The sequence below is a fragment of the Sciurus vulgaris genome, assembly GCF_902686455.1.
Source record: "Sciurus vulgaris genome assembly, chromosome: 4".
NCBI classification, from domain to species: domain Eukaryota; kingdom Metazoa; phylum Chordata; class Mammalia; order Rodentia; family Sciuridae; genus Sciurus; species Sciurus vulgaris.
This window is the reverse complement of record NC_136464.1, coordinates 31,450,314-31,474,538: the sequence shown is the minus strand read 5'-3', so window position 1 is coordinate 31,474,538 and position 24,225 is coordinate 31,450,314. Positions and strand designations below refer to the sequence as shown.

Here is a 24,225-nt window from a genome sequence, read left to right as displayed (position 1 = left end):
CTGCCCTTACTTGGAGGGGTTGGATGCCCTGCAGAATTCTTGACTAACCCCTAAAAATCATTGTGCTACCTCTGGTTATATGCTACCAAGGCATATGTGAGGTGATGGGGAATAACTCTGATGGTTAGCACCATTACCAAAAGAAATCTTTATTCTCCAGCAGGTACACACATGTCCACTATCATCCATTATCCCTGGTCTTCAGGGCCACAGTCATCTGCACTCATCCTTCAGCAGCACAGCTCCCTTTTCCTGACGTGAAATATAACAGAAGAGCCCAACAGCCCAAGATCTTCCTTCAAAAACAAGTAGACTCGCTCAGGTACTTCACAAATCCATTAGAAATTAGGACTCCGGTTTTTCTTATTTAGCCATGCAGCAGAGGTCTAGCACTTGTGCTGTGTCTGTGGGAAACGCAGGCAGAGGCTAGTGGTCTTGCCTTGGGCAAGACGGCTCGAGAGCTAGTTAGTAATTCCAGGTTAGATTGTCAGAAGAGTCTAGGCCAGAAATAAGGGCTCAGCTGCCAGGGCTTCCCAGCAGAAACCTGTAAGCAGAAAAGAACATTGGTAACAGCAGTAAGGTTTGTCTTGGTCCCATCTCTCCCCATGACCTAGAACTCACCATTCTCCCCTGGCTGACACAGCTTCCTTTCGCACTAGTCTCTTCTTATCATCCAGGGGTTTGGCTAATGCCCGGATCACCTGTGGTTTATATGGCAGCAGCTGTGGAGTCAAAAGGAGCCTATGTCAAACATAGCAATCTTAGCCTAAGTCAAACAGAGCAACCAGAAGTGCTGCTTCTCTGGCTTTGTAACTAATATTCTCAAAAGTACAGAACAAGTCCTATCTGTTTTTGGTGGGATAGACTGAACCAAAGGAAGGCCTCACATGTGCTAAGCACATGCAACATATCCTATTTTTTTTAGTGATCCTAGAGGATGCCAAGTGGCAGAATGGCCATTCTGTTAATTGGGTGGTCAGTATTTTAGAGTCATTCTGGCCCCAAGGGAAAAAAATTGTGCTTATCTGTACCTTGTAGTTCATATCTTAACTACACAGTGGGGTGGCTGATCTCACTTGATGAAGGCAAAAGGGTACTTCACTGGCTCTTGTAAGAGGTTCCTAGGCCAGGGAGCACAACCCAGGTACTTACCACAGGAGTGGGCAGGTGAGTGAGAGCATGCATACACTGCAGCGCAGCAATCCGGACAGCCTGGAACACAACAATAAGGAGGTAAGGGGAGACAGAGGAGAGATGAAGTACCAGAGAAGTGCTAGGGTTCAACGCACCATGGAAGGACTGGAACTGAGGTTCAGAAACTTGGTGACCAGGGTATCAACATGAAGACTCATGACTTGGGGTGCTTCCAGTAGAAGAGGCTGAAGACAGCTGAGGGTGGACAGCTGGACCACAGAATCAGGGCACGATAGGGCCTCCAACAGCAAGGAAAGAAGCTAACAGGCAACAGAAAAGGTGGGTGACCACACTGTGATGATCTTGGTTCTCTTCCCTTTTCTGATCCAGGCTGTGGGAGAAAAGCTTTGTCCCTTGCTTGAAGGCTTATTATAGAAACTTACTGTGGGCAGCTCTGGCAAAAGCACAGGTTTGGGCAATCTATTGAGTACATGAGACAGACCCTTCAGGTAGTTTGGCTTCACATCTGTTAAAAAATGGAGAAGCTTTAGGGGAGAAAGGGGCTTTTACATTCAGTATGAGAACTCAATTCCAATTTCTGACAAGGCTTTCAGCATACAAAAAGAGAAGGGAAATAAAGCAACTCAAGCTCAGAATAAGCAAGATATACCCACTGAAGGAGAGTGGGGCAAGAATCTGGAAGTTTAGTTTTCTCTGTATAGAACATAGTATAGCTCTAACGATACACTTGGGTCATAAATTATTTTAGAGTCTATTGCTAAGTGAAACAGGTCTATATATCTGGGGGCCTGCTTTTTAAACTTCTCACCTTGAGCAGCAGCATGGAAGCCTTGGACCAAAGCAGGCACATTATCTGTGAAGAAACGTTGACGGAACATGATCCGTACTTCAGCATGGCCAGCTCGAGTCAGCACATCAGTACAGTCAGACATGAGCAGCGAAAAGCCATCAGCTGCTGCTGGGCCTAGTTCTGGGTCACTCAGGAGGCCCATGAGCTAGAGAAGAGAGAATCTTTGTGGTACATCAGGGAAGAAGAACCTTAAATACCAAGGAGGATGGAAGTGGTTTCTAGGAGCCAATGGGGTCAACACGATTCATGTTTAAGTCGGAGTTCTCCTGTGTCCCAGAAAGCGCTTACCCGGGCAGTAAGGCAGGAACTGAGAGGATGGTATCTGAGTACAAGGGCCTTTGTTACCTGTAATATGAGAGAAAAGTCAAACCACAGAACCCTGAGATAGCTGCTTATGGCGTAGGGTCATCAGGGACATTTTATTTAACCAAATAAAACTGCCTATGTCTAGCCAGAATTTAATCCACCACCTTACCCAGAGCAGCAATGTGAAGGCCTGACTGCGGGAAGCCTTGGAGCCCAGGCCATTTTCCACTGTGTCCACAGCCAGCTGGAGGAATTCATCCAGCTGCTGCCCTAAAAAGGAAGCAGGACATGCTGATGCAATGGCAGCACAATTTAAGTGCAGAATACCCAAGAAACCATTAAAAAGGACAGTATCATTTTGCCTGTAGAAAAAATAAGACCCCAGCACAAAAGCCTGGTATAGTCTACCCAACATAGGGATGCTGGCATTAGAGAAGGTTGTCTACTCCCAATAAATACTTCACTGTGTCAGTATAGAGAGAGCCCTGTGATGCTTTGTCCAATTTCTCCTCTAGAGTCTTGTCCCAAGAATTGAAGACAGTGCAGGGGCAGTCCTATTACATTACTAATAACCTTTTTTTTTTTTTTTTTTTTTTTTTGAGGTACTGGGTATTGAATCCAGAGGTGCTTTACTATAGAGCCTACACCCCCAGCCCTTTGAGATAGGGTCTCAGTGAATTGCCCTGGCTGGCCTTGAACCTGAGACCCTGCCTCAGCCTCCCAAAAAGTAACACCACACCCAGTTAGCAAAACTTTTTTTTTTTTGGTACTGGTATTGAACCCAGGGGGCTTTACTGCTGAACTACATCCTTGGCCTTTTTTAATTTTTATTTTGAGGCAGGGTCTCACTGAACAGCTTAGCACCTTGCTAAATTCCTGAGGCTGGCTTTGAATTTGTGATCCTCCTGCCTCGGCCTCCTGAACTGTTGGGATTACAGGTGTACAACACTGCACCTGGCAATAAGCCCCTTTTTTAAAGGTTTGAGGCGGCTCCCAACCCAGGCTCACTCTAATACCTGCAGGATGTTTGTTGAGGAGTCCTGCAAAACACTTGGCAGCAGCAGTGGAGGAGAAGGGGCAGCCACGGCAGCAGCTCAGCTCCAAAAGCTCCCGCATGAGTTGGTTCAGCTGAGGGATTTCCACCTACAGAAAACCTGGTCATGTAACGAACCCAGAAAATACTTGAACTCCAAGAGATAACCCAGTAGGAAGTGCCAGCAGGGACTGGCATGAGGATTGATAAGAACGAAATTCTCTAGTGGGGGATGTAAAAAATCAGCCCAGGTCACCCAAGATCCAACTCCCCAAATGTTGTACTAACTTACATTTCGTGGCAGGGAGCAGACAAAGGCCATAAGCAGTGCAATCAGCCGCCTCTGCCCTGAGGAGCCATCCTATAAGGGGAAAAAAACATTTCAGGCCTGTCCTGCTAGCAGTAGACTTATCTGTCCCTATACCCATCCCAGATCAGCCCTACAAGTATAAGTTTGAAGGACACAAATCCCAAGATTCTCCCTCATCTGATTCATCAGTCTGTCTGTCACCTGGAACGGCTGGAATCTGCTTGGGAAGCTGTTTTCAGGCAGAAAGGAGGTGTTGCCATCCAAGAAGAGAGGCACAATGTGGGTGACACTCTGGGCAGCTAACCTGGGGGACAAGGTACAGGTGTTATCAGGGAGTTAGGATTCTAAACAGCCCTTTCCTCCACAGCAGTGCCTTTCCAACTGGGGTTCTCATTAGGGTCACTGAGCCAATGGGACAGGCCAGGATCATTATGTATTTGACAAATATTAATTTGGCACATATTATATACTTGGACCACTCCCTTTGAGACTGTTGTGAGAGAGCGGTGAACCAGATAGAACAAATCCCTACCCTCTTATAGCTTACAATTTAGTAAGGAACTCAATGTATATTTTAAATATGTTCTACAGGTGATTCTGTAGCTAAGAACACTGGCCTATGGCTTACCCACCCCTTCTTCTAGTGTTAAAAACCCCTTCTTTTCCTTTGCCAGCAAACTTATACTCACTCAGGGCTCAGGTGGGTGGTGGCGGTGCCAATGACAGACACCATGGCAGCCAAGGCCTCATCTTCCAACAGCACTTTTCTGAGAACTGAGGGTTCTTTCTCTGCAAAAACAAAACACCAACACACATACATAGAATCAGAAGGCCTTGACTGGTTCAGAAGTCCAAAATGGTTAATTCCTGTCCTTGTCACAGTGGGCTCAACTCGAGCCACACAGCAGCAGTTCTCAATTGTCCTCTAGTGGTATGTGATCTTGAGAATCAGCAAGGCACCAGAAACAAAAGTCTTCTAACCCATGGAGCTCTTGGGAGCATTGTGCATAGTCCTTAGACCAGGCAACAATGAGAAAAGAGGATGTTATTATGAACATTCTCATATTAGACCTAGAAATGTCAGTCTTTTAAAAAAAATTTGAAACAACTGAAATTTATAGGTCCTTATGTATAGCAACTATCATACTGAGTACTTGCTATGTGACTGAGCATCAAACATTATCTTCCTTTAATCCTTACCAACTACTCTGTGATGTAGATATGACTATCTCCACAATATTAATTAAAAGGAAATAAGGTATGTATCTTTTTTTTTTTTTGAGGTTTTAGGGATTGAACCTAGTGTCTCACAAATGCTAGACAAGTGCTCTACCAATGAGCTATATCCTCAGCCTGGTATGCATCCTTCTGAATACTACTAGCTCGAGTGGATTTTGGTTTCTGCCATTGATCATGTTAGCACCCTTTCCTCTGAAGTGAAATCTCACTTGGACAAAAAATTCAAAGAAACCTGATGGTACAAAATGCAGTATCATGCCAGGTATCACAATAGTAACACAATTTTGCTGATTTCTCGGGCTTTGTTTTGTTTTTGTTTTTTTTACCCCCGGTCCCTTTTTTTAATGGAGTGTGCTGGTTGTCTCTATAATTTGTTTAGATGACTGCAGAACCTGGAAAAGCTGTTGCTGCTATTGATGCATAACACACTGCTATTATTGGTCTTTTTATATACATATAAATATATATATATATATACATAATTTGAATTTTTGGAAACTTTAGCTGTGCTGTCAACTTTGGAAAAAGTATCCCAGTTTACTGTGTTGAGTTGGCATTGTACAGAAATTAACAGCCATATTGGTCTAGAAACGTTAAAATTAATTTTTTTCCATTTGTACAGGGGTAATGCACTGTATTAAATATGTAAGGTCTTATCTACGTGGGTTTGATTACAGAAACTAATAAAGGATTCTCTAAATAATGGAAAAAAAATGCAGTATCATCAATAACCCAGTGGATGGCAGTGCTGTCCAACAGTAGTGGAAGACAAAATTCAGAGAGGATGTGAAAGGGAGGTGGAGAAAATTACCTGGCATGGAAGCCTGCACAGCCAAAGCAAGCAGGCAGGGTACAGCGGTTTCATGGAAATACCAGTAGCTCTCCAGGTCCTGCTGGCATTTTTCTGCCACCCGCTGGAGACTCTGGCAGACAGCAATAACTTCAGTGGATCCTGCAACCACATTCCCTGGTGGGGAGAAAGTGTTCTCTAAGGTTTTCTGAAAAGCACTTCTAGGTATTTTTTGATATAGCAGATGGGAAGAATAGTCAAAGACAATGACTAGAGAAGAAAATGTCTTGTTAAAGAGCCCAGTCATTAGCTTTTTTCTCTTTTCATACTTTATAGTTGAGACCTTCTCTGTGCCAACTCTGTATCAGTATTTACTTACATTCTCCCCTGTTTTTTAAGTATTGCTTCCTTGGCTTTACAGAGGTAGATATGGAAGCTCAATGAAATTATCAGTGTTTTTCCCAGGGTCACAGGAAGTACAGAATCAGGAATCAGATCCAGGTCACAGTGTGAGTCTAGTGTTTTTTCCTCTACCTAATAGCTGCTGAATCCATCCACAAGGGCTGGACAGTCCAAAGCAGAGAACTGGTTAGTGAGGACTCATGGTGACCACAAATAGGTTCCCAGTAGCAACAAATATTGTCACTTTGGCTTTGAGGGTACCCAAGTTACCTGGGGATCCAGCTCAAAAGCAGATTCTTATCAGTGAGGGACTCAGACAGAATTTTTTAGTCAGTTCCTAGATAACACCCAGGCTGCTGGTTGACCATATTGAGTATCATGCCTCAAGGGTGATGCTTCTCAGTTCTGACCCCACTTGAAAATCACTTGGGAATGCTTTATCATTGCTATTGTCCAAGTCCCAACCTTCCTCAGAGACTGATTCAATTGGACTAAGGCCCAGGTAGCAGTGATTCTTTTTTTTTAAAGTTCACCACATCCACAGAAAGACAAATAGTGTGTTTTTTATTTTTATTTTTTTTTAAAGTTGTAGATGGACACATTTATTTTTATGTGGTGCTGAGGATCAAACCCAGTGCCTCGCACATGCTAGAGAAGCGCTCTACCACTGAACTACAAACCCAGTCCCTAAATACTGTGTTTTAAATAGTGGTTACCAGAGAGTGGGAAGGGTCTGGGGTAGGGAATCAAGAGGTGATAGTTAATGAGTATAGTGGGGTGCTCCTGGATAGGAGAAATAACTTCTAATGTTCAATAGTACAGTAGGGTAACTATGACTGATAACAATTAATAAAAAAAAAAAAAAAATTTGTTTCAGTGCTGGGGATCAAACCAGGGCCTCACTTAGTTGAATATTTCAAAATAGCAAATATAGAGGATTTTGAATGTTTCCAATACAAAGAAATGATAAATGTGAGTGATAGACCCTCCAATCATTCTCATCTGATCATTACATAGTATACACACATACTGAAATTACTATATACCAATTTATTTAAGAAGTTTATCACGTCACTCTTATGTACAGCTACAATTAGAACCATTGCCTTAGAGGTGTCAACTTCAACTGTGGCCGCCAACTCCCCATTTCACCCAGTTCCCAGTGATTATTCCTGGTACTTACCTTTGTTAGTCTGCCAGAGATGCTGCAGCAGCAAAGGCAACGTCTCCTTGACAATGCTGGGATGTGTTGAAACAGCTGACAAAGCTTGCAGACAGCGCAAATGCCGGGAGCATTTGGTAGGCTCATCCCCTCTAGCCAAATCTGACTCCCCTGAAAGCAACCCAGGAGACAGGTTTCATTATGTGATGGTAGCAGGCATGAAGGCCCCCAAAGCCTTGCTCTAAAGGGCTGGGTCAGAAGATTAGCCATACCTACCTCTGCGCAGTTCTTCAGCAAGCTTGGGTATCAGGTGGCTGCTGAAGGCCACAGGGTAGAGAGCAGCCAGGGCTCCTGAAGCTTCCAGTGCTGCCACCCTGCTGGGGCACACAGCAGATAAGCATTAGCTGAGTCTTGGCCTACTGTTCTCTCACCAAGGCCTGCCGATAGGCAGATCCAGGAGTGTGGGCTCCCAAGGCCACCTTGCTAAAGAGCAGGACTAAAATACCTACACCACTGAGTTGGACAGGGCTTCTTAATGCCCAAGAAAAGAGAGAGCAGTCCCACATCTCTCCAACCGGTTAGCAGCCAGAGCCAAACACAGAGCCCACCTTCCCTAAGGAGAGACAAGGGTCAGAAGCACAGAGCCCTGGTCCTTGCTGCGTCTGTTGCTGCCGTACAGAGGCAGGGAACAGCGTGCTCTACCTCACTGCTTTAGATTCTCACCAACTCTGGGAATCCTCCTCCAGGAAGCTCAGCCTGTACAGGTGACCCACTGCCAGCTCCAAGTCCCCAGTAGATAGGAGACCTGTGATTAGAAGGGAACATAAGGGCTGGGGATATAGCTCAGTTGGTAGAGTGCTTGCCTTGCAAGCACAAGTCCCTGGGTTCAATCCCCAGCACCGCAAAAAAAAAAAAAAGAAAGGAAAAAAAAGGGAACATAAGTCTCATCTTCCTTCCTCTGTAACTGTCACAAAATTCCTACTGGAAATCCCAAAACAAGTAGCACTGCGGTGAGAACAGGGGATGAAGACTGTTCTTCATTTAAGACAGAAAGCCACCAGGAAGGGGCCCATACCCATATCTTCTCTCTTTCCGCTAAGATGTACCTGGCTGGGCACCCAACACTGTCAGTGTACGGATGCCAACAAGTTGAGGCTGAATGCTAGGATCTGTTAAGGCCATGAACACCAGTGAGCAAAGCTGGTCCTTAAAGCCACTCAGAGGGTTTTCATCTAGGAAGAGACAGAGGTCAGGTTAGAAGGAAGCCCTACATTCAGCTAATGCTTATCTGCTGTGTGCCCCAGTACTGCAGTACTGCAAAGACAACTCAGGACAGATTTTAAGAGCTTAATCTAGTAAGCATCCAGGAACACAATGAAATAATAAATAGGTCTCATCCAGTGTTCTCTTGTGCTATAACTGCAGAACAGGACCACTGTTCTAGACTCTCTCTGCATAGTAATCTGCCCTGCTATCCTTTATACGCTGCAGGTTTCATCAGCCCTCAAGATACCTCAACTGGAAGGTCACCTCACCTTTGTCCTCATAGCTCCATTTCTGCTGCAGTTTCAAGAAACCCAGGATCATTTCAAGGATTGTCCGCCGCTGGTTGCTCTGAAATGTGAGTACTAGAGTCAAAAATATTTTAAAGGATTTCAATCCTGCTACTCTGGACATGGGGAAAATTATCCTTTTATGTAAGACTTGAGTCGGTGAAAGAGTGAATAAGGGAATGAACAGCAGCTAATGGGAGCAAAACCCCAGATCTCTCTGGCCCAAGATAAAGCTTTGGTTTCTCTCTCCCTTAATCTCCCTCTGAGAAAGGGATCTCGGCACTTTGGTCCCATCATCTTCCTCCCCAAAGACCAATCCTTACCTGACTATGCTTGTGGAACTGATCCAACAGTAGAGGCAGCACGCTGCTGGTGATGTGGTCACAGGCCCGAGCAGATGCACCTGCAGCTGCCTGCAACAGCTTGGCACTAGGCCACACCAGTTTCATATCTGGTTCACACAGATGGTGCCTGCAGTCTAGAGAGGCAGCAATCACAGACCTGGGGAGTAGGCCAAATGTTGCCGCCTGCCCCTACGGTCCATGAAGGTTGGAGACTTAGACCTGGAACAGTTTGCTAGCAGTTATCAAATTGTCTTCAATTCAAATTAGGGCTATAGCCCCCACATCATTGAACACTGGGGGATACACATGAAGGGTCACTGGCCCTTGAGAAATGTCATCTTTATTGTGCTCACTCCCCTTTCTGGCTGTCATGGTCCCATTACCCTGTAGAATGTTGCTAAGGAAGGAGTCAAGGAGGTCCTCAGCATCAGCCCTCAGCACAGAGCGAGACAAACACGCTGTCAGGGAGAGGAGGGCTGCCAGGCCTTCTGTCTCCACCCGCTCGCTGGCCGTCTGGAACACCTGTCAGGGAGGGATCCCATGGCTACTGAGGTGAGCCTGCACCAGATGAGACCCCACCCATCCACTGTATATTTATTTGGGGGCAGTGTATTGAGAATTTTTAGGGCACAGCAATAGAAATGGAATACCTCAGTGGTGTCTTTGCCACTGATTATCCTTACCAAGTCCTTGTCCCAATAGGATTATTACAGGTACTTTTTGAGAAACAGGATGCTAACTCTGAGTAGTGGCTATAGGGATCTACCATCTAAAGTCTCTTTCTTTCCTCACCATTCAGTATGGTATCCATACTATGACCCACACTCTTTGACATTAGAGAACAGGAAGTGGACAGAGTACAAAGGTGACCATGGGTCTTCATCATGCAGCTGGTTCATGCATAGGAACTCTCTCCCTTGTCACTCACTCAACCAGACTGGAGACTAGTCCCTGGTTGTCTAATGAATAACCAGGCCTACTACCCTGACCCTGGGGACAAGAGAGATTATTTCCCTTCATGCCTGTCAACTGGAACTAATAATAGTGAGTTTAGCTAAGTAAGTAACACTCACCTCTCTACGGATAGAAGCCCAAAGGCTGGGAAGGAAGTCCTTCAGTTCTTTCTGTCCATACACAGCACAGCAAGCATTCTACCAAGGAAACAGCAGGCATCAGCTACCTACACATTCAGATGTCCTGAGATGCAGGAATTTCAGCATAACGGCACATAAAGGAGACTGGCTCTCAGCAGAAAACCCAGCAGAATGTTGTAATAGTCCTATCCAGGACCCAGAAAAAGAGGAGTTCACCCTGACTTATGAAAAAGAAGCATAATGAGGAAGTCCTGGTGAGACTTTTCTCACCACTCAGTTACTATAGGATGAGACAATATGTATCTGGGGGCTTTAGGTGATCTCCTGGGCCCAAGTACTGGGTATACAACTTTTAAGGTCTATGAACTGTTCTCTGGAGGTCCAAGAATCCCTTTATCTTTTAATACTGCTAACTTGTCTAAAGGGAGTTGAATCCTGCTAGGAGTAAAATCACTCACCAGAGTCTGCAGAGAATCCAGCTTGGCACTCAGAATTTCAGAATCTACTTTCTCAATCAGCAGGGGCAGTAGGAACTGTAGGAGAGAACTTAAAGCTGAAATAGGTAGTGTCTGAGACACACCAAGGTCAATTATGTCCTTATTGCCACCAGTCTCAAGGGACATCAAGGAGCTCAAGTCAGGAGTTATGACTGTAAGCTAACATTCCTGCTAAACTGGCCACAGCCCTAGTTACCTGAAAAATGGGCAAGTTGGTAAAGCTGAAGGATTTCAAATCAACAGCACCATATAGGGATGGAATCACTATTCTAAGGGATGAGATGGTTAAGTTTTCAATATTGAAAGTCTGAAGATACTTGCCACACAAGACACCTGCAGGATGCCATACCCTAAAAATGTACCTTAGGTCCCCCTCCCCCCACCACGTTTCACTATTCTTTCTTCAGAGGCTTCAGTTGGCAGAGACTACCCAAACCCTGGCTAAGACCTACTTCTGCAAATCGTGGTGTAGAAGCCAGCACAGCTCGAAGACTGAGGATGAGATCTTCTCTCTGGATACCATGGGGATCATTAGGTGGCTGGAAAGGGAGAAGGGCCATGGGTTTGTATAACTTTTCAGACCACCCTTGGACACAAAAGCTAGAATCTGGCAAACCTGTACAACAGGGTAATGTTTATACTTAAGTTAGAGAATAGGAAGATATGAGACCTCGGCAAGAAGATATGCTTACTTTTATGTGTTCCTTGGAAGTTTTTGTCTTTTAGACACTTTTTTTTTTTTTAATCTGAGTACACACTTTCTATCTGATCTATCATTTTACCACTCATAGATAAGCACTCATAGCTTTCTGGGAATTGGTTTCTTCTCTGTACCTATATTAATATTACAATATGTTAGAATACATTGATTCTTTTTTTCTTTTTTTTTTTGGGTGCTGGGGATCGAACCCAGGGCCTTGTGCTTACAAGGCAAGCACTCTACCGACTGAGCTATCTCCCCAGCCACCTAGAATACATTGATTCTTTATACATAAATGTGATTGCTAGCCAGGCATGGTGGCACATGCCCATAATCTCAGCTACCTGGGAGGTTGAGGCAGGAGGATTCCAAGTTTGAGGCTGATCTGGGCATCTTCATGAGATTCTGCCTCAAAATTTTAAAAAAGGTGCTGGACAAGCCAAGGAATATGAAGGACTGACTACATCACCAGTTGCTGGGGGAAAGGCAAGGAAGGATTCTTCTCTGCAGGTGCCAACACCTTGATTTAAGACATCTGGCCTCTAGGACTGTCAGAGTATAAGTATAAGCATTGTTTAAGCTTAAAAAAAGGATGTGGGGGTATGTGGCTAGGAAATAGCTCAGTGACAGGGCACTTGGCTAGCATGCCTGCAGCCCTGGGTTTTATCCCCAATACTGGGAAAAAAATAAACAAAACAAAAAGATGTGATTGATTGCTCTGTACATATGGTCTATAATCTATTTCTTCACTTGATACATTAAGAACATTTTAAAATGATATTATTCTTTCATACCATGTTTTAGTGGTGGATACTATTGCATTGTGTGGTTCAGACACAGTTTATATAAATAACAATTCTTTGATAGACATTTCTGTTTCTTCACCCATATAAAAAGCTGTAACTCTGACAACATAAAAAGCATAGATGGTTTATGTGTCAAGACGGCAGATCTGAAAACATGAATCAGATTGGAATTCCTTTTCTCCTTTGGAAACTACACAAAAAAATACAATATAGGGATTTTCTTTTTTTGAATGGTAAAGGTTGAAGAGAACAAGAGATAGCAGCAATAAAATTTTAGAAGCTAAAAAGCAAATAGATATGAAGAAAATAATTCAACAGATCCAATACAACAGAATCTGAGGTGGACTTGGAGCAAGCTGAATGACTACCCATACACATACTGCACAGTCCTCAAAAGACTTTGGGACGGCATTTTCATGAGCCTCTGGAATTGGGAGTGGAGCTAGAAAAGCAATCTGACCTAGACTGCTTTCCAGCTCCTCATTAATGGCAGCAGAATCTGAGGCTTAATTTTCTGGAGCAGGGGTCTTAGTCTTGGAGCTGCAGGTGTGGTGGAGAGCCCCAGTACTACACCAAGAGAGGGGGTCTAAGTGATAGGTACCGAGTGCAGGTATTCCCAGCTCCCTCTGCTTGTAATCAGACCTCTCCTGGTGGGCAGATCTAAGGACTTTTTCTCCAAGTATCTGATTAGCCCAAGAAAAATAATATTTGGGGAGTTCTCCAACTATCTAGGTAAGCTGCTCTATGATGAAGCTCACACTTAATAAGTACACTTATAATCCTCACTTAGAAACATGTAAAAACTCCCAATTAAGACCCTGCTTCCAAAATAAAATTAAAAAGGACTAGGGATGGGGCTGGGGAGATAGTTCAGTTGGTAGAGTGCTTGCCTTGCAAGCACAAGGCCCTGGGTTCAATCCCCAGCACCCCCCCCCCCCCCCCCAAAAAAAAAAGGACTAGGGATGTAGTTCAGAGGTAGAGCACTTGCCTAGCATATGCTGGGTTCCACTCCCAGTATCATGGGGATTAAAAAGGAAACCAAAGCAAAAACGAACCTGGTAGCCAAACCAGAATCTTTCAAGATTTCAAAGGTGTAAAGCTGTTCTGGGTTATACAGGTCACTGGTTATGGAAGATATGAAAAGAATTTCAGGACAGAAGTGGTCCCAAGAAACACAGTACCACATTAAATAAGCTGGTAAGTAATTCCCTACAGCAAAAATGGCTACTGCACTTCATTTATGTTTATTTTTATGGTACTGCTGGGGATTTAACCTAGGCATGCTCCACCACTGAGATATACTCCCAGCCTTGTTTTTTCTTTTTATGGTGGTGGTGGGGGGTGGGTGCGGGGGGACAGGGTCTTGCCAAGACTGGATTCAAACTCACAATCCTCTGTCTTAGCCTCCCACCAAGTCACTGGGATTATAGGTGTGCAGCACAGCATTTGCGCCTGGCTGGCTGTGGCACTTTGAAGGCAGTGACAATCAATACTCAAATGTTGCTTGCTATGCTGCAACAGAACTCTTGGTTTCTTCCACATTACTGTTTGCAGTACACATACCCACGCATGCCTACACAGTGATTAGACCCTGTATATTTTGAAGTAGAAAAGAAATCAAATGCGAAATGGGAGGAAGGCCTAAGAGGGCCACAACAAATACCTCCTATATATACTGTGCTTGATTGTTCCTTTTTCATCCTGCCAGTTTGTTTTTATCTCCTGAAATGCCCCTACCAACTCCAGAATCATTCCATGCATTCCTCCAACACTAACTGAAATCCCATCTCATCTGTGAAGTCAGTTGTCTGCCCACTCTAGCTTACACTGAACTCTGTCTTCTCAGAACAACCACAGCATCACTCATTTTGGGACCTAATCTCATATTGTTACTTAAGTGTTTCAACTTCCAAGGGCAGGGACCATGTTTTCACAATCCTGTAGCCCTCAGCACCAAATATGTTGTTAAGGAACTTGAGGAGTCCCCTCAAATACTTGCTGATCTGAATCTTTCCTCCAATGGCAAATGCGTCTCCATTTCTCAGTGTACTAAAATGTAAATCCGTGAGGATTTCTAAACATAAATCTAGGGAATGTTTGTTTTGTTATGCTGTACCCTCTGTGCCTAGAATAGTGTCTGTACACAGCAGGTACTCAACAAATATTTAAATGAATAAACAAAGGTGCTACTTACAGGAGTAAAATCAATAGGGAAATAACAGGATGTCACTTCAAATAACTCCTCTACAAAGGGTCCTGTGACAACAGAGAAAGAATGAGGCTGAATTATTAGTTTCATTCATCTAACAAGCTCTAGTCAGTTAATTCACGGCCACTAAGACATACCCAGGCTATAGTCCCTGGAGATGAGATCATGGACGATGCGGAAAGCCACCAGAAGATTACGGGGATCCTTTTCCCCATCCATCACCTGGATGAAGCCAAATGTGAAGTCAGCTCCTAGGCCCTTTAGCTCTGGGAAGGAGAGAACAAGGTCACTACCGACCCATGGGATAGAAACTTCGGACTTTCTCCTAGGAGGCCTGCGTTCTCTTTCTGTTATCACTTGCTCCCCTTTCCTGCTTCTCAGAACAGACCTTTATTGTCTTCCTATCTCAAGACAAGTACTCAGTAAAGAGATGTGCAAATATATACAAATATATAATTTTAGAGATAAAAATTTAAAAGCCTTTACAATGCAGAAGGGGAGAACAGACCCCCAGTCGTCCTTTATCATTCTGAGTATTGGCTCTTCTATAAAATCCCCAGGCTAAAATGCAACCTACTAATGTGGAAAAAAGTATCATGTACTCACTTTCAGATGTTCCAGTGAGTCCAGCCTCTTACCTTCTTCCCGGGTTCGCATGAAGTTGGTGATGATACTGTAGACTGTGTGTCGGTCTACCTGGAGCAGGGACTTGAGGGTAGGGGAGAAAGGAAATGAAAGAAGAAAGTGCTGAAAAAGACCTCAGCTGATACAACCACTTCTGTTTCATAATCTCTAAATGGCCATTTCTCTTTATACCTGCATGAGATCAACCTAAGAGTAACTGAAGAGAGAGTATGGCTACTGACAAGCATGGCAGTGATGTCTTTCTTTATGTCTTACTTTCTCTTTAGGCTAAGAGGACACAGGTCAGACATAATAGCATGCATCCCTCCCTCTCCATATTTAGTAAGAACGAATACCATATAAACAAGGGCACAAGACCTGAAAGAGTTCAGAATTTAGAAAGCAATATGTTTTGCCATCTAATTCTAGTTACATTAAGGGGTAAGAGAAGAGAATACCACTGTGACAGTCACTACTCACCTGTACATGTACTTCCTGGAAGATGGCTTTAAGCACAGACACAGCCAGCCCAGGAGGCAGGGCCACACACAGGCTCTGGGGGCAGAAGGGAAGATATGTGAACACTGATGGAATTATAGCACTCTCTCCAAGACACAATCTAAAAGAGGCCTTGTTAGCTATACCGGGAATCACAACATCCTGGTTTAGGAGGAAGTACCAACAGGAACTTTCTCCATCTAGCTGAGAAGTTTTCTGCAGGTCCTTCCAGTTGAGCTGAATTCCAGTCCCCCAAAGGTTACTTTTACTCCTTGGAGTAAAAACTTAAGTAGAGCTGGCTAACACTAATATAGTCGCACATTTGGGTCTCTGTCCTTTAGCACGTAAAGCCTTACCCTCAGAAAGCAAGGAGAGAACTGGACAAGGGCTCCCATGAACACAGTTAGGTAATGAAAAGGAGAACTCACAAGTGCCCTCAAACCCTGCAGGACAGAAGGGATCACAAGATGATGGTCCTTCAGTCGGTTCTCATAGAACAGGATCAGGTGTACCACTGCACAAACCAGATTCAGCCATTAGTTTATGCAGGCATAAGGAAGGCCCACCAGTTTTCGCTCCTTCCCTCTGTAAGGCTGTTCCAGTCTGGGTTTCACTAAAAATATTCTCCTTCACCAGGAGATATATTCCATGCCTTCCCACATCTGGTGGTGGCTTGACCTGATGAGTCAGGAAAGTAAGGGAACACCTCTTATTATTAATTCTCACATAGGTCCACAGTGAAACCCATTCTCAGCTCCAGATCTATCTATAGATCTTTTTCTTTTTTCTTTTTTTTTTTTTTCCTTCCTTTTTTTTGGTGCTGACTGAATCCAGGGCCTCATATGTTCCACCACTGAGTTACACTCCAACTCCCTAAAAGATGTGTTCTTGTTTTTTTGGTGCTGGGGATTAAACCCAGGGGCTGCAAACTTTTCTTCTTAAAGGGCCAGATAGCATTATAGGTTTATAGGACATGGTTTCTATTGCTATTATTCAAATCTATCATCACTCTAACCTAAAAACAATATGGACAATAGATAAATAAATGGTTGTGGCTATGTTCTGACAAAACTGTAGTTTTCTTCTCCAGCTAGGACACAGTACTGGAAACACTGCTTTGTTCATTTGATAGACTGGGGAAGATACACTGAAAAAATTATCTAAGGCTAAAGTTGAAACCCATGTGTCTCATGGCTCAATTTTTACCACTGCAGCCAATATACCAGTGAGGAATAGAGACCTTGAATTAAGAGTTTATAGGTATGCTACAACCTCCCTCCCTAAAAAGTTGATTTGAATAGGCAGGGGATGCCTTGGCTCAGCAATCTGGGAAGATTCCTACTAGTGATGACAGTACCTTCCTTTTCCAGGAGCAATGAATGGCACTGGAGTAGCACCTGTGACAAAAGTTGGATCCCTCGTGCCCGAGTTCGGGGTTCTGGATTCTCTAGAGAGGATCTGGAAGAAAATGGGATAGAGACAGTCTGTTATTAACCAGTTCAAATCTCTGAAGTAAGACATACTCTGCAACTGGTCATACTCAGACCCTGGGCATAGAAGCAGAGTCAAGCCCTATTAAAAGAGTAGAAACATTTTAGAAAGGTGCTCCTGAGGTAGCAAAATTATAGATAACCAATAAGAACTGAAGCCTGAAAAACTGATCCCCATACGGATCTGGCATTATTAGAGGCACATGTGACACTACAGCCAACAGAAGTTTCTGTTTCCAGGCACTCCCACCTTGACACCTAAGAGGATTTGTGCTTATCCTCTTCTCCCCAGGGATATGATTGTGACCCCTGAAACAGAACTTAGCAGCTACCCACAAGACTTGAGATAACTGGCAGCTGCATCTTCTAGCAAAAGAGGAGAAGGGGTATATTTTGGTAGATTATTGCTAAGGAAACAAATGCTGAGAACCACCACCAAGGTCCTAGGGTGAAAATAACAACACACACAAAAAAAGTCACAACACAAAATCCCCAAACTTTATAACTGAAAGGTTACAAAGATGGCCAAAATAAAGGTTTTAATTATGTAAACTACTGATATGGGAGAAGCTGAAGCAACAAGGTGATTTACCTTCAAAATAGCTCTACAGAGATAACAATTGAACGTACTAGATACAACATAAGCAGGAACAAGCAGGAAGTAAATTCCTTGAGAGAAGCTGGCCACGAGTTACAGTAAACCTCAAGGATAGAGGCATGCAACAGGAATAAGGGGGCAAAAATAAGATCCCTTCTGACGGGATATCTAGGATAGAAACTTGTAGGAAGATTTCTGCTCAGAAAGTAGAAAATTATGCATTCTCAGCATTCATAAATGAATCAAGGCACACAAATGCTCATAGCAGCATTATGCAGAATATCCAAAAAGTGAAAACAATCCAGATGTACATCAATTTAAGAATAACTTAAGTTAAACAAAATGTGTGTATCTGGGCTGGGGAGAGAGCTCCGTTGGTAGAGTGCGTGCCTTGCAAGCATAAGGCCCTGGGTTCAATCCCCAGCACCGCAAAAAAAAAAAAAAAAAAGTTGTGTGTCTATACAACGGGGTATTATGCATCCAACAATGAAATGTATAACTGATAATAATACATGGGTGAACCTTGCAAATATGCTCAGTGGAAGAAGTCAGCCATAAATATCATATATTATATGATTTCATGTATACAACATTTCTAAAATAAGGCATATTCCTAGAGATTGCAAGGGCTGGGAAGGAGGAAGGAGTAATGGATGCTAATGAGCATAAGTTTCTTTTTGGAGTAATGAAGATGTGCTAAAATTGATTTTGGGGGGAAATCCATAAATCTATAAACATACTAAAAGTCATGGAATTAGGAACTTCAAATTGGTGAATTATGCTGGGTGTGATGGTGCATGCCTGCAATCCCAGCAACTGGAAGGTTGAGGCAGGAGGATCACAGTTGGAGGCCAGCCTCAGCAACTTAGTGAGACTGTATCTCAAAACAAAAATAAAAAAGGCTGGGGATGTACAGTTCAGTGGCAAAGCACCCCTGGGTTCAATCCTCAGTAACAAAACAACAACAACAAAAAGTAAATTTTATATGTGAATTATATTACCATGAACTATTATTAAAAAAAAAAAAAAAAATGAACCAAGAACACGAGAATGTATACCAAAAGGTCTACAGAAATGGTCTGTTATGTGGGAGAAATGCCTCGTAGATGATTCAGGTTTTTAAATTTCCCACATTTTCTAGTTTTCCCTCTTGTTTCAGAAGACATGCTGGGTGTGACAGTTAATAACCCTTGATAATAAGACTTACAATTTAAATGGTCTGCCAGTGTAAAATATGAGGAAGGCAGGTATTGGACAATAAACACATATTTTCTCTGGAGCGTGGAACCCTAGATTTTAAAAACACTGCTTTTAGCTGTTTCCCTAAGCCTTTTCCCTCAGTGGTGAACTGGTGTGGGGGTCAGCCTTCTGGCCACTTTCTAGACAGGGCCCATAGCTTATCTGCTTTAGGTCCAGGTCAACCAGATCCTGTAGAGATTGGGTGAGCCTAAAGAAGTACAAAAGGAATCCTTACTCTAATTAAACAATAGTGGATGGCCTTCAACCAACCACCTTGCCCCAACTTGTGGGTGCTGTGTACCTACAAGCTATGGGCTTCTTAACACTATCCTAAGCTTCAGTCAGGCAGCATGGAACCTTTTCAGGAGAAACAATTCAAAAATGTAAGCTTAGACTGAAATACTGGTAGGTGGGGTTTTGGGATATGGGAGAAAAATCAGGCTCAAGGAAAGCAGCAATACACAAAAATAATTTTCTCAGAGTTCATAGGTAGGGCTGAAAGAGCATTCTAGAACAGAGACTCTTACCCAAGGGCTTCCACCACTTGTAACACTGTATAGCTGCCAGATTTCACATCTAGAGGAAACAAGAGAAAGAAATTATGAAAAAACAAAAACAAAACCCCTATTACAGGGTTCCACTGCTCTAAATATCAGTGCTTCCTGCCTACCCTAGGCATGATACCATGGGGCCCACTGTACTTGCCAAGAACCCCCTCCTAGATAACCTAGATAAGAAGTATTACAGTAACACTTCAAATATGCAGCTTCAAGTATAAAAACTAAAAAGAAAGTATATCATTTGGAAATGATGTGTTTACAATAAATTCGAGAGAAATATAAAGTAAAATAATTTGTTACGATAGCTAGGCACAAAATTAATATTATGAAATTCAAAACCGTCACATATCTATTGTAAAATGACTTAGTGGTGGAAAATTCTATTTTTGTGTAGAGAGGTAGTGAGAGAAAGAGAAAGAGAGAGAGAGAGAGAGAAAGAGAGAGAGAGAAAGAGAGAGAGAGAGAGAGGAGGGAGGGAGGGAGAGAGAAAGAGAGAGAGAGAAAGAGAGAGGAGAGAGAGAAAACGAACATACACCTAGATATAAACTTAGCAAAAATAAATAAGTAAATCTGGGTATATATACAAAGAAAATGAAATCTATATCTGAAGAGGTGTTTGTACTCCCAAGTTCACTGAAACATTATTCATAATAGCCAAGGTCTGAAAACAACACTGAAGAAGTTATATACACACTGATAATAGGACATCTAAAAGCAGAATAGCAGAATGTGCAAGGTGGGTGCACACTTGAAGTCCCAGTTACTTGGAAGTCTGAGGCAGGAGGATCACAAGTTCCAGGCCAAACTGAACAACTTTTTTGGATCCTGTCTCAAAATAAAAATAAGAAGGGCTAGGGATGTAGGCTCAGTCAGTGGCAGAGTGCTTGTCTAGCATGTACAAGGCCTTGCAAATAAATACACAAATGCAGCACGGGGATAAAAATAGTGTGTACAGTATGTACAGATTACTGTTTTTAAAGTGGGGGGATTGTTCCTATTTACATGTCTGAAAGATATACCAGGGAATAATAACATTAGTTGCTTCAGAAAGACAATGAATAGCTATGGATTGAGAGGTAGACTTTTTTGTTTGTTTTTTTAAAATTTAGTACTTGGGATTGAACTCAGAGGGCACTAATCCACATCCCCATTCCTTTCTATTTTTTGAGACAGAGTCTTGCTAAGTTGCTGAGGCTGGCCTCAAACTTGTGACCCTTCTGCCTCAGCCTCCCAAACTGCTGGGATTACAGGTGTGCGCCATTGCACCCAGCAAGAACAGTATACTTTTCAATGAAATGGTTTATTTTGGAATAATTTTAGATTTATAGAAAAGTTACTAATATAACCTTCACCCAATTTCTAAAATCTTATATGGTACATTTGTCAAACCACATACATTTGTTAAAATTAAGGGACTCCCAGGTGTGACAGTACACACCTATAATCCCAGTGACTTGGGAGGCTAAGGTAGGAAGCTCAGAAGTTTGAGGCCAGCCTCAACAACGTAGTGATGCTCTAAGCAACTTAGTGAGACCCTTTCTCAAAATAAAAAGGGCTGGGGATATAGCTCAGTGATAAAGCACCCCTGGACTAAATCCCCAGTACAAAAAAACCAAAAACCTAAGAGATTAGTATTGCCACATACATGACTTTAACTAAACTCTAGGTTTTATTCAAGTTTCACCAGTTTTCCACTAATGCCATTTTTTTGTTTCAGGATCCAATGAAGGACACCACATTGCCATATCAGGAGTCCTTAGTGTCTTCTAGTTTGTGAAATTTTCTTACCTTTCCTTGTTTTTCATGACCTCAATAATTTAAAAGATGTACATTTTCAAGAATATCAAAGACATGAAATACCATTTTCCTCACGTCATATCTGGGGTTCAAGTTATCCAACATGGCCTCTCTACCACTGGTGAGGCTCTGATCACTCTCAGTCAAGGTATAACCACCAGGTCTTTGCACTATATAGTTACTATTTTCCTTTCTGATACTTTTTTCTTTAGAAAGGAGTCTTTAAGTCTAGCCCCATTCAAGGAGGAGGGGAAGAATAAGCTCCTGAAGAGAGGAATACCTACCTATATTATTTGAAATTCTTCTACAAAATAATTCAGACCAGGCATGGTGGCACATACTAGCAATTTGGTAGGCTGAGACAAGAGGATCTCAAGTTCAAAGCTAGCCTCAGCAACTTAGTGAGACTCTGTCTCAAAATAAAAAATAATAAAAAGAACTGAGGGTGTGGCATAATGGGTTCAATCCCAGGTACCAAAATAAAATTAAAAATTAAAAAGAATTCAGCGATTTATTGTATCAGTATAGATTCATATAGACTTTAATAATTTGGGTAACAATTTAATAAATCTAATCTAATTTATTAATACCCAAAAAAATAAAAGGTTACTTATATTGTTGTTCAAGTTGTTCCATCTTTGGCCATTGAAAAAATACTAAAGTAAGGTTGGCTCCTATGTCCCTTTGATATGATCCATGTTTTTATTTTTTGAGAACTTTTTACTTTCTAGCCCTATAAAACAGTATAGGTTCATCTTGCAATTTCCCTGCTCTATCCTTTTCTCCAAGAAGCCCTGTCTTTTTGTTTTTTTAAATGGTATTTAGAAACCAAGATATGCTCACTGTTAAGATAACACCATTTCTAAGCCTGCTCAGCACAGAGCTGGGAAACGGATATACGTAGCCTAACCTACATTACACAAATATCACTATTTCTCTACCTGTTCATATACATTAGTCTAATCTGAAGATCATATTAAAGTCTCCAACTCTAATCCTGGGTTCGTTCTAGCCTTCCCCCTTTGCTTACATGTAATTTCTTTCTGACAGTGAGAAAGCTGATTCCCATTATCTACCATTTATTATTGTTCAATCCTGGCATAGGCTATACAGTATTATCAACCACCCTGAGAAACAAATTTATAGGGCTAGAGGTGTAGCTCAGTGGAGTAGTGCTTACCTATCAAGTATGAGGTCCCAGTTTCAATCCACAGCACCACAAAAACAAAACAAAATGTATAAACAGAGTAGTGTTTATGTACAGTTTTGTCTTTTGGTGTTAGAAATAAAAAACAAAATACTGTTTTCCAAAGTTATCCAGGTTAACTCTTTCCCCCAACCCTCTTCAGGTGAGGATATGTCATACACTAGTAATATGGATAGGTTCAGTTGTTACAGTCTGCATTCCATCTTGGAGGGACACTTCTTGCTCTATTTTACTTGGGCACTTTTTGAATGCTGTGCCAGGAAAATATATTACTTAGCAATTTTAGCAGTACAAAAGTAACAGACAGACCTAACAGAGGCTTTTTAGTTTACAATTTCAAGGGAGAAACAAAGAGCAAAAGGTCATCTTCATAAGGGTTTATTAAGAAGTTTATTAGGGCTGGGGATATAGCTCAGTTGGTAGAGTGCTTGCCTTGCATGCACAGGGCCCTGGGTTCAATCCCCAGCACTGCAAAAAAAAAAAAAAAAAAAAAAGTTTATTAACTTCATAAGAGTAACAAAGAGGAGTTCCAGCTAATGAAGGTATGGTGTGCAGGGAATTACTTTCAGGAACCTGTTCTGGGTTCCTAACTCACCTGCTTCTAAATGCAGGACCTTAGCTAATCACCTCTTGCTAACAAGGGAAAAAATGAAAAAAAGGCTTGAGAGCAAACTCTAAGCCTCCAGTTGCCCTTAAGGCTCTGGTCTCAGGGCAACAGCTGTGAGCTGAGCTAGACAGAAGCTCACTCTGGTACTAGAGTAAGAAGTCCAAGCAGGCTGAGGAAAGGAGAGCTCTAGTTAGTATTCACAGCTCGTGACTGGCACCAATTTAGACATCAGGCACTCTTAGCCCTACTTGTGCCAGGATGTGGAAGGCCCAGCTGCTGCTCCAACTCCTGAGAAAGAGCCAAGGGAAAAAATGAGCAGGCTGGAGGGTGGGGGAAGGGGCAGGAGTCAGACTCACAGGACAAACAAACTAAGGAACTGATGGTTGGGTTCCATGCCCGATTCTTTAAGTGTAACACTTCCATGAAGAGAAATACCTATTTCTTGGTTACGAGCCATAAAAAAGCACTTTATGCTGGGTACAGTGGTGCATGCCTGTAATCCCAGCAGCTCAGGAGGCTGAGGCAGGAGGATTGTGAGTTTAAAGTCAGTCTCAGCAACTCAGCAAGGTCCTAAGCAACTCAGTGAGACTTTATCTCTAAATAAAATAGAAAAAAGGGCTGGGACATTGCTCAGCAGTTAAGTGCCCCTTGGTTCAATCCCTGGTACCAGAAAAACCCCAAAAAACAAACAAACAAAAAAAGGTTTCTATCAGCAAAGGAAGTTTCATTACGCCTCTACAAATCAACTCTCACTCTCAGAGTTTGCCTCAAATTTTATAATTGAAAATAACTTCTGGGCTGGGGATATAGCTCAGTTGTTAGAGTGCCTGCCTTGCAAGCACAAGGCCCTGGGTTCAATCCCCAGCACTGCAACAAAAAAGAAAAAAAACTTCTTCAGCATTCAGCGTACATCATTCTGAAACTGGCTCCTTTATTCTTACAAAGAAACATTTATTGGCATGGATTCCTTACATCCCAATACATGGGTGAACTCTCCTGATGGAGCCCTTTAGTCTGCAAAACTTTCACAAGAATCCCAACTTGAATTAATGCAGTACATTTAAAAGGGAGGGGGGAGGTCTAAAATAGTACAAAATTAGGGAAAAAAAAAATAAGGCTATCATACCACAGTAAGATTAAAGAAAATGGGAAGCT

At 42.5% G+C, this 24,225-nt stretch overlaps 1 protein-coding gene across 3 annotated transcripts in view; it reads right to left on the bottom strand.

Annotated features, from left to right (window-relative positions):
* Positions 1-131: 131 nt before the first annotated feature.
* MMS19 (MMS19 homolog, cytosolic iron-sulfur assembly component) overlaps positions 132-24,225 on the bottom strand; it is a 29,742-nt gene continuing 5,648 nt past the window's right edge. The window contains exons 2-32 of one of the 3 annotated variants that reach the window (XM_079137463.1): positions 19,427-19,475; positions 16,930-17,030; positions 16,001-16,086; positions 15,555-15,629; positions 15,089-15,158; positions 14,588-14,716; positions 14,436-14,497; positions 11,188-11,274; positions 10,697-10,771; positions 10,218-10,295; positions 9,528-9,666; positions 9,124-9,278; positions 8,783-8,861; positions 8,354-8,479; positions 7,971-8,052; positions 7,753-7,860; positions 7,524-7,621; positions 7,269-7,418; positions 5,705-5,860; positions 4,344-4,443; positions 3,856-3,958; positions 3,637-3,705; positions 3,328-3,454; positions 2,481-2,581; positions 2,294-2,350; positions 1,964-2,150; positions 1,578-1,660; positions 1,290-1,454; positions 1,153-1,212; positions 622-722; positions 132-544 (exon numbers count right to left, since the gene is read on the bottom strand). In XM_079137463.1, the coding sequence (XP_078993589.1) occupies positions 517-544; positions 622-722; positions 1,153-1,212; positions 1,290-1,454; positions 1,578-1,660; positions 1,964-2,150; positions 2,294-2,350; positions 2,481-2,581; positions 3,328-3,454; positions 3,637-3,705; positions 3,856-3,958; positions 4,344-4,443; positions 5,705-5,860; positions 7,269-7,418; positions 7,524-7,621; positions 7,753-7,860; positions 7,971-8,052; positions 8,354-8,479; positions 8,783-8,861; positions 9,124-9,278; positions 9,528-9,666; positions 10,218-10,295; positions 10,697-10,771; positions 11,188-11,274; positions 14,436-14,497; positions 14,588-14,716; positions 15,089-15,158; positions 15,555-15,629; positions 16,001-16,086; positions 16,930-17,030; positions 19,427-19,475 (3,086 nt within the window). In that variant the 3' untranslated portion in view covers positions 132-516. Of the gene's footprint in view, positions 545-621; positions 723-1,152; positions 1,213-1,289; positions 1,455-1,577; positions 1,661-1,963; positions 2,151-2,293; positions 2,351-2,480; positions 2,582-3,327; positions 3,455-3,636; positions 3,706-3,855; positions 3,959-4,343; positions 4,444-5,704; positions 5,861-7,268; positions 7,419-7,523; positions 7,625-7,752; positions 7,861-7,970; positions 8,053-8,353; positions 8,480-8,782; positions 8,862-9,123; positions 9,279-9,527; positions 9,667-10,217; positions 10,296-10,696; positions 10,772-11,187; positions 11,275-14,435; positions 14,498-14,587; positions 14,717-15,088; positions 15,159-15,554; positions 15,630-16,000; positions 16,087-16,929; positions 17,031-19,426; positions 19,476-24,225 lie in introns of all 3 variants that reach the window. The other 2 variants (XM_079137464.1, XM_079137465.1) reach the window with 2 other exon arrangements.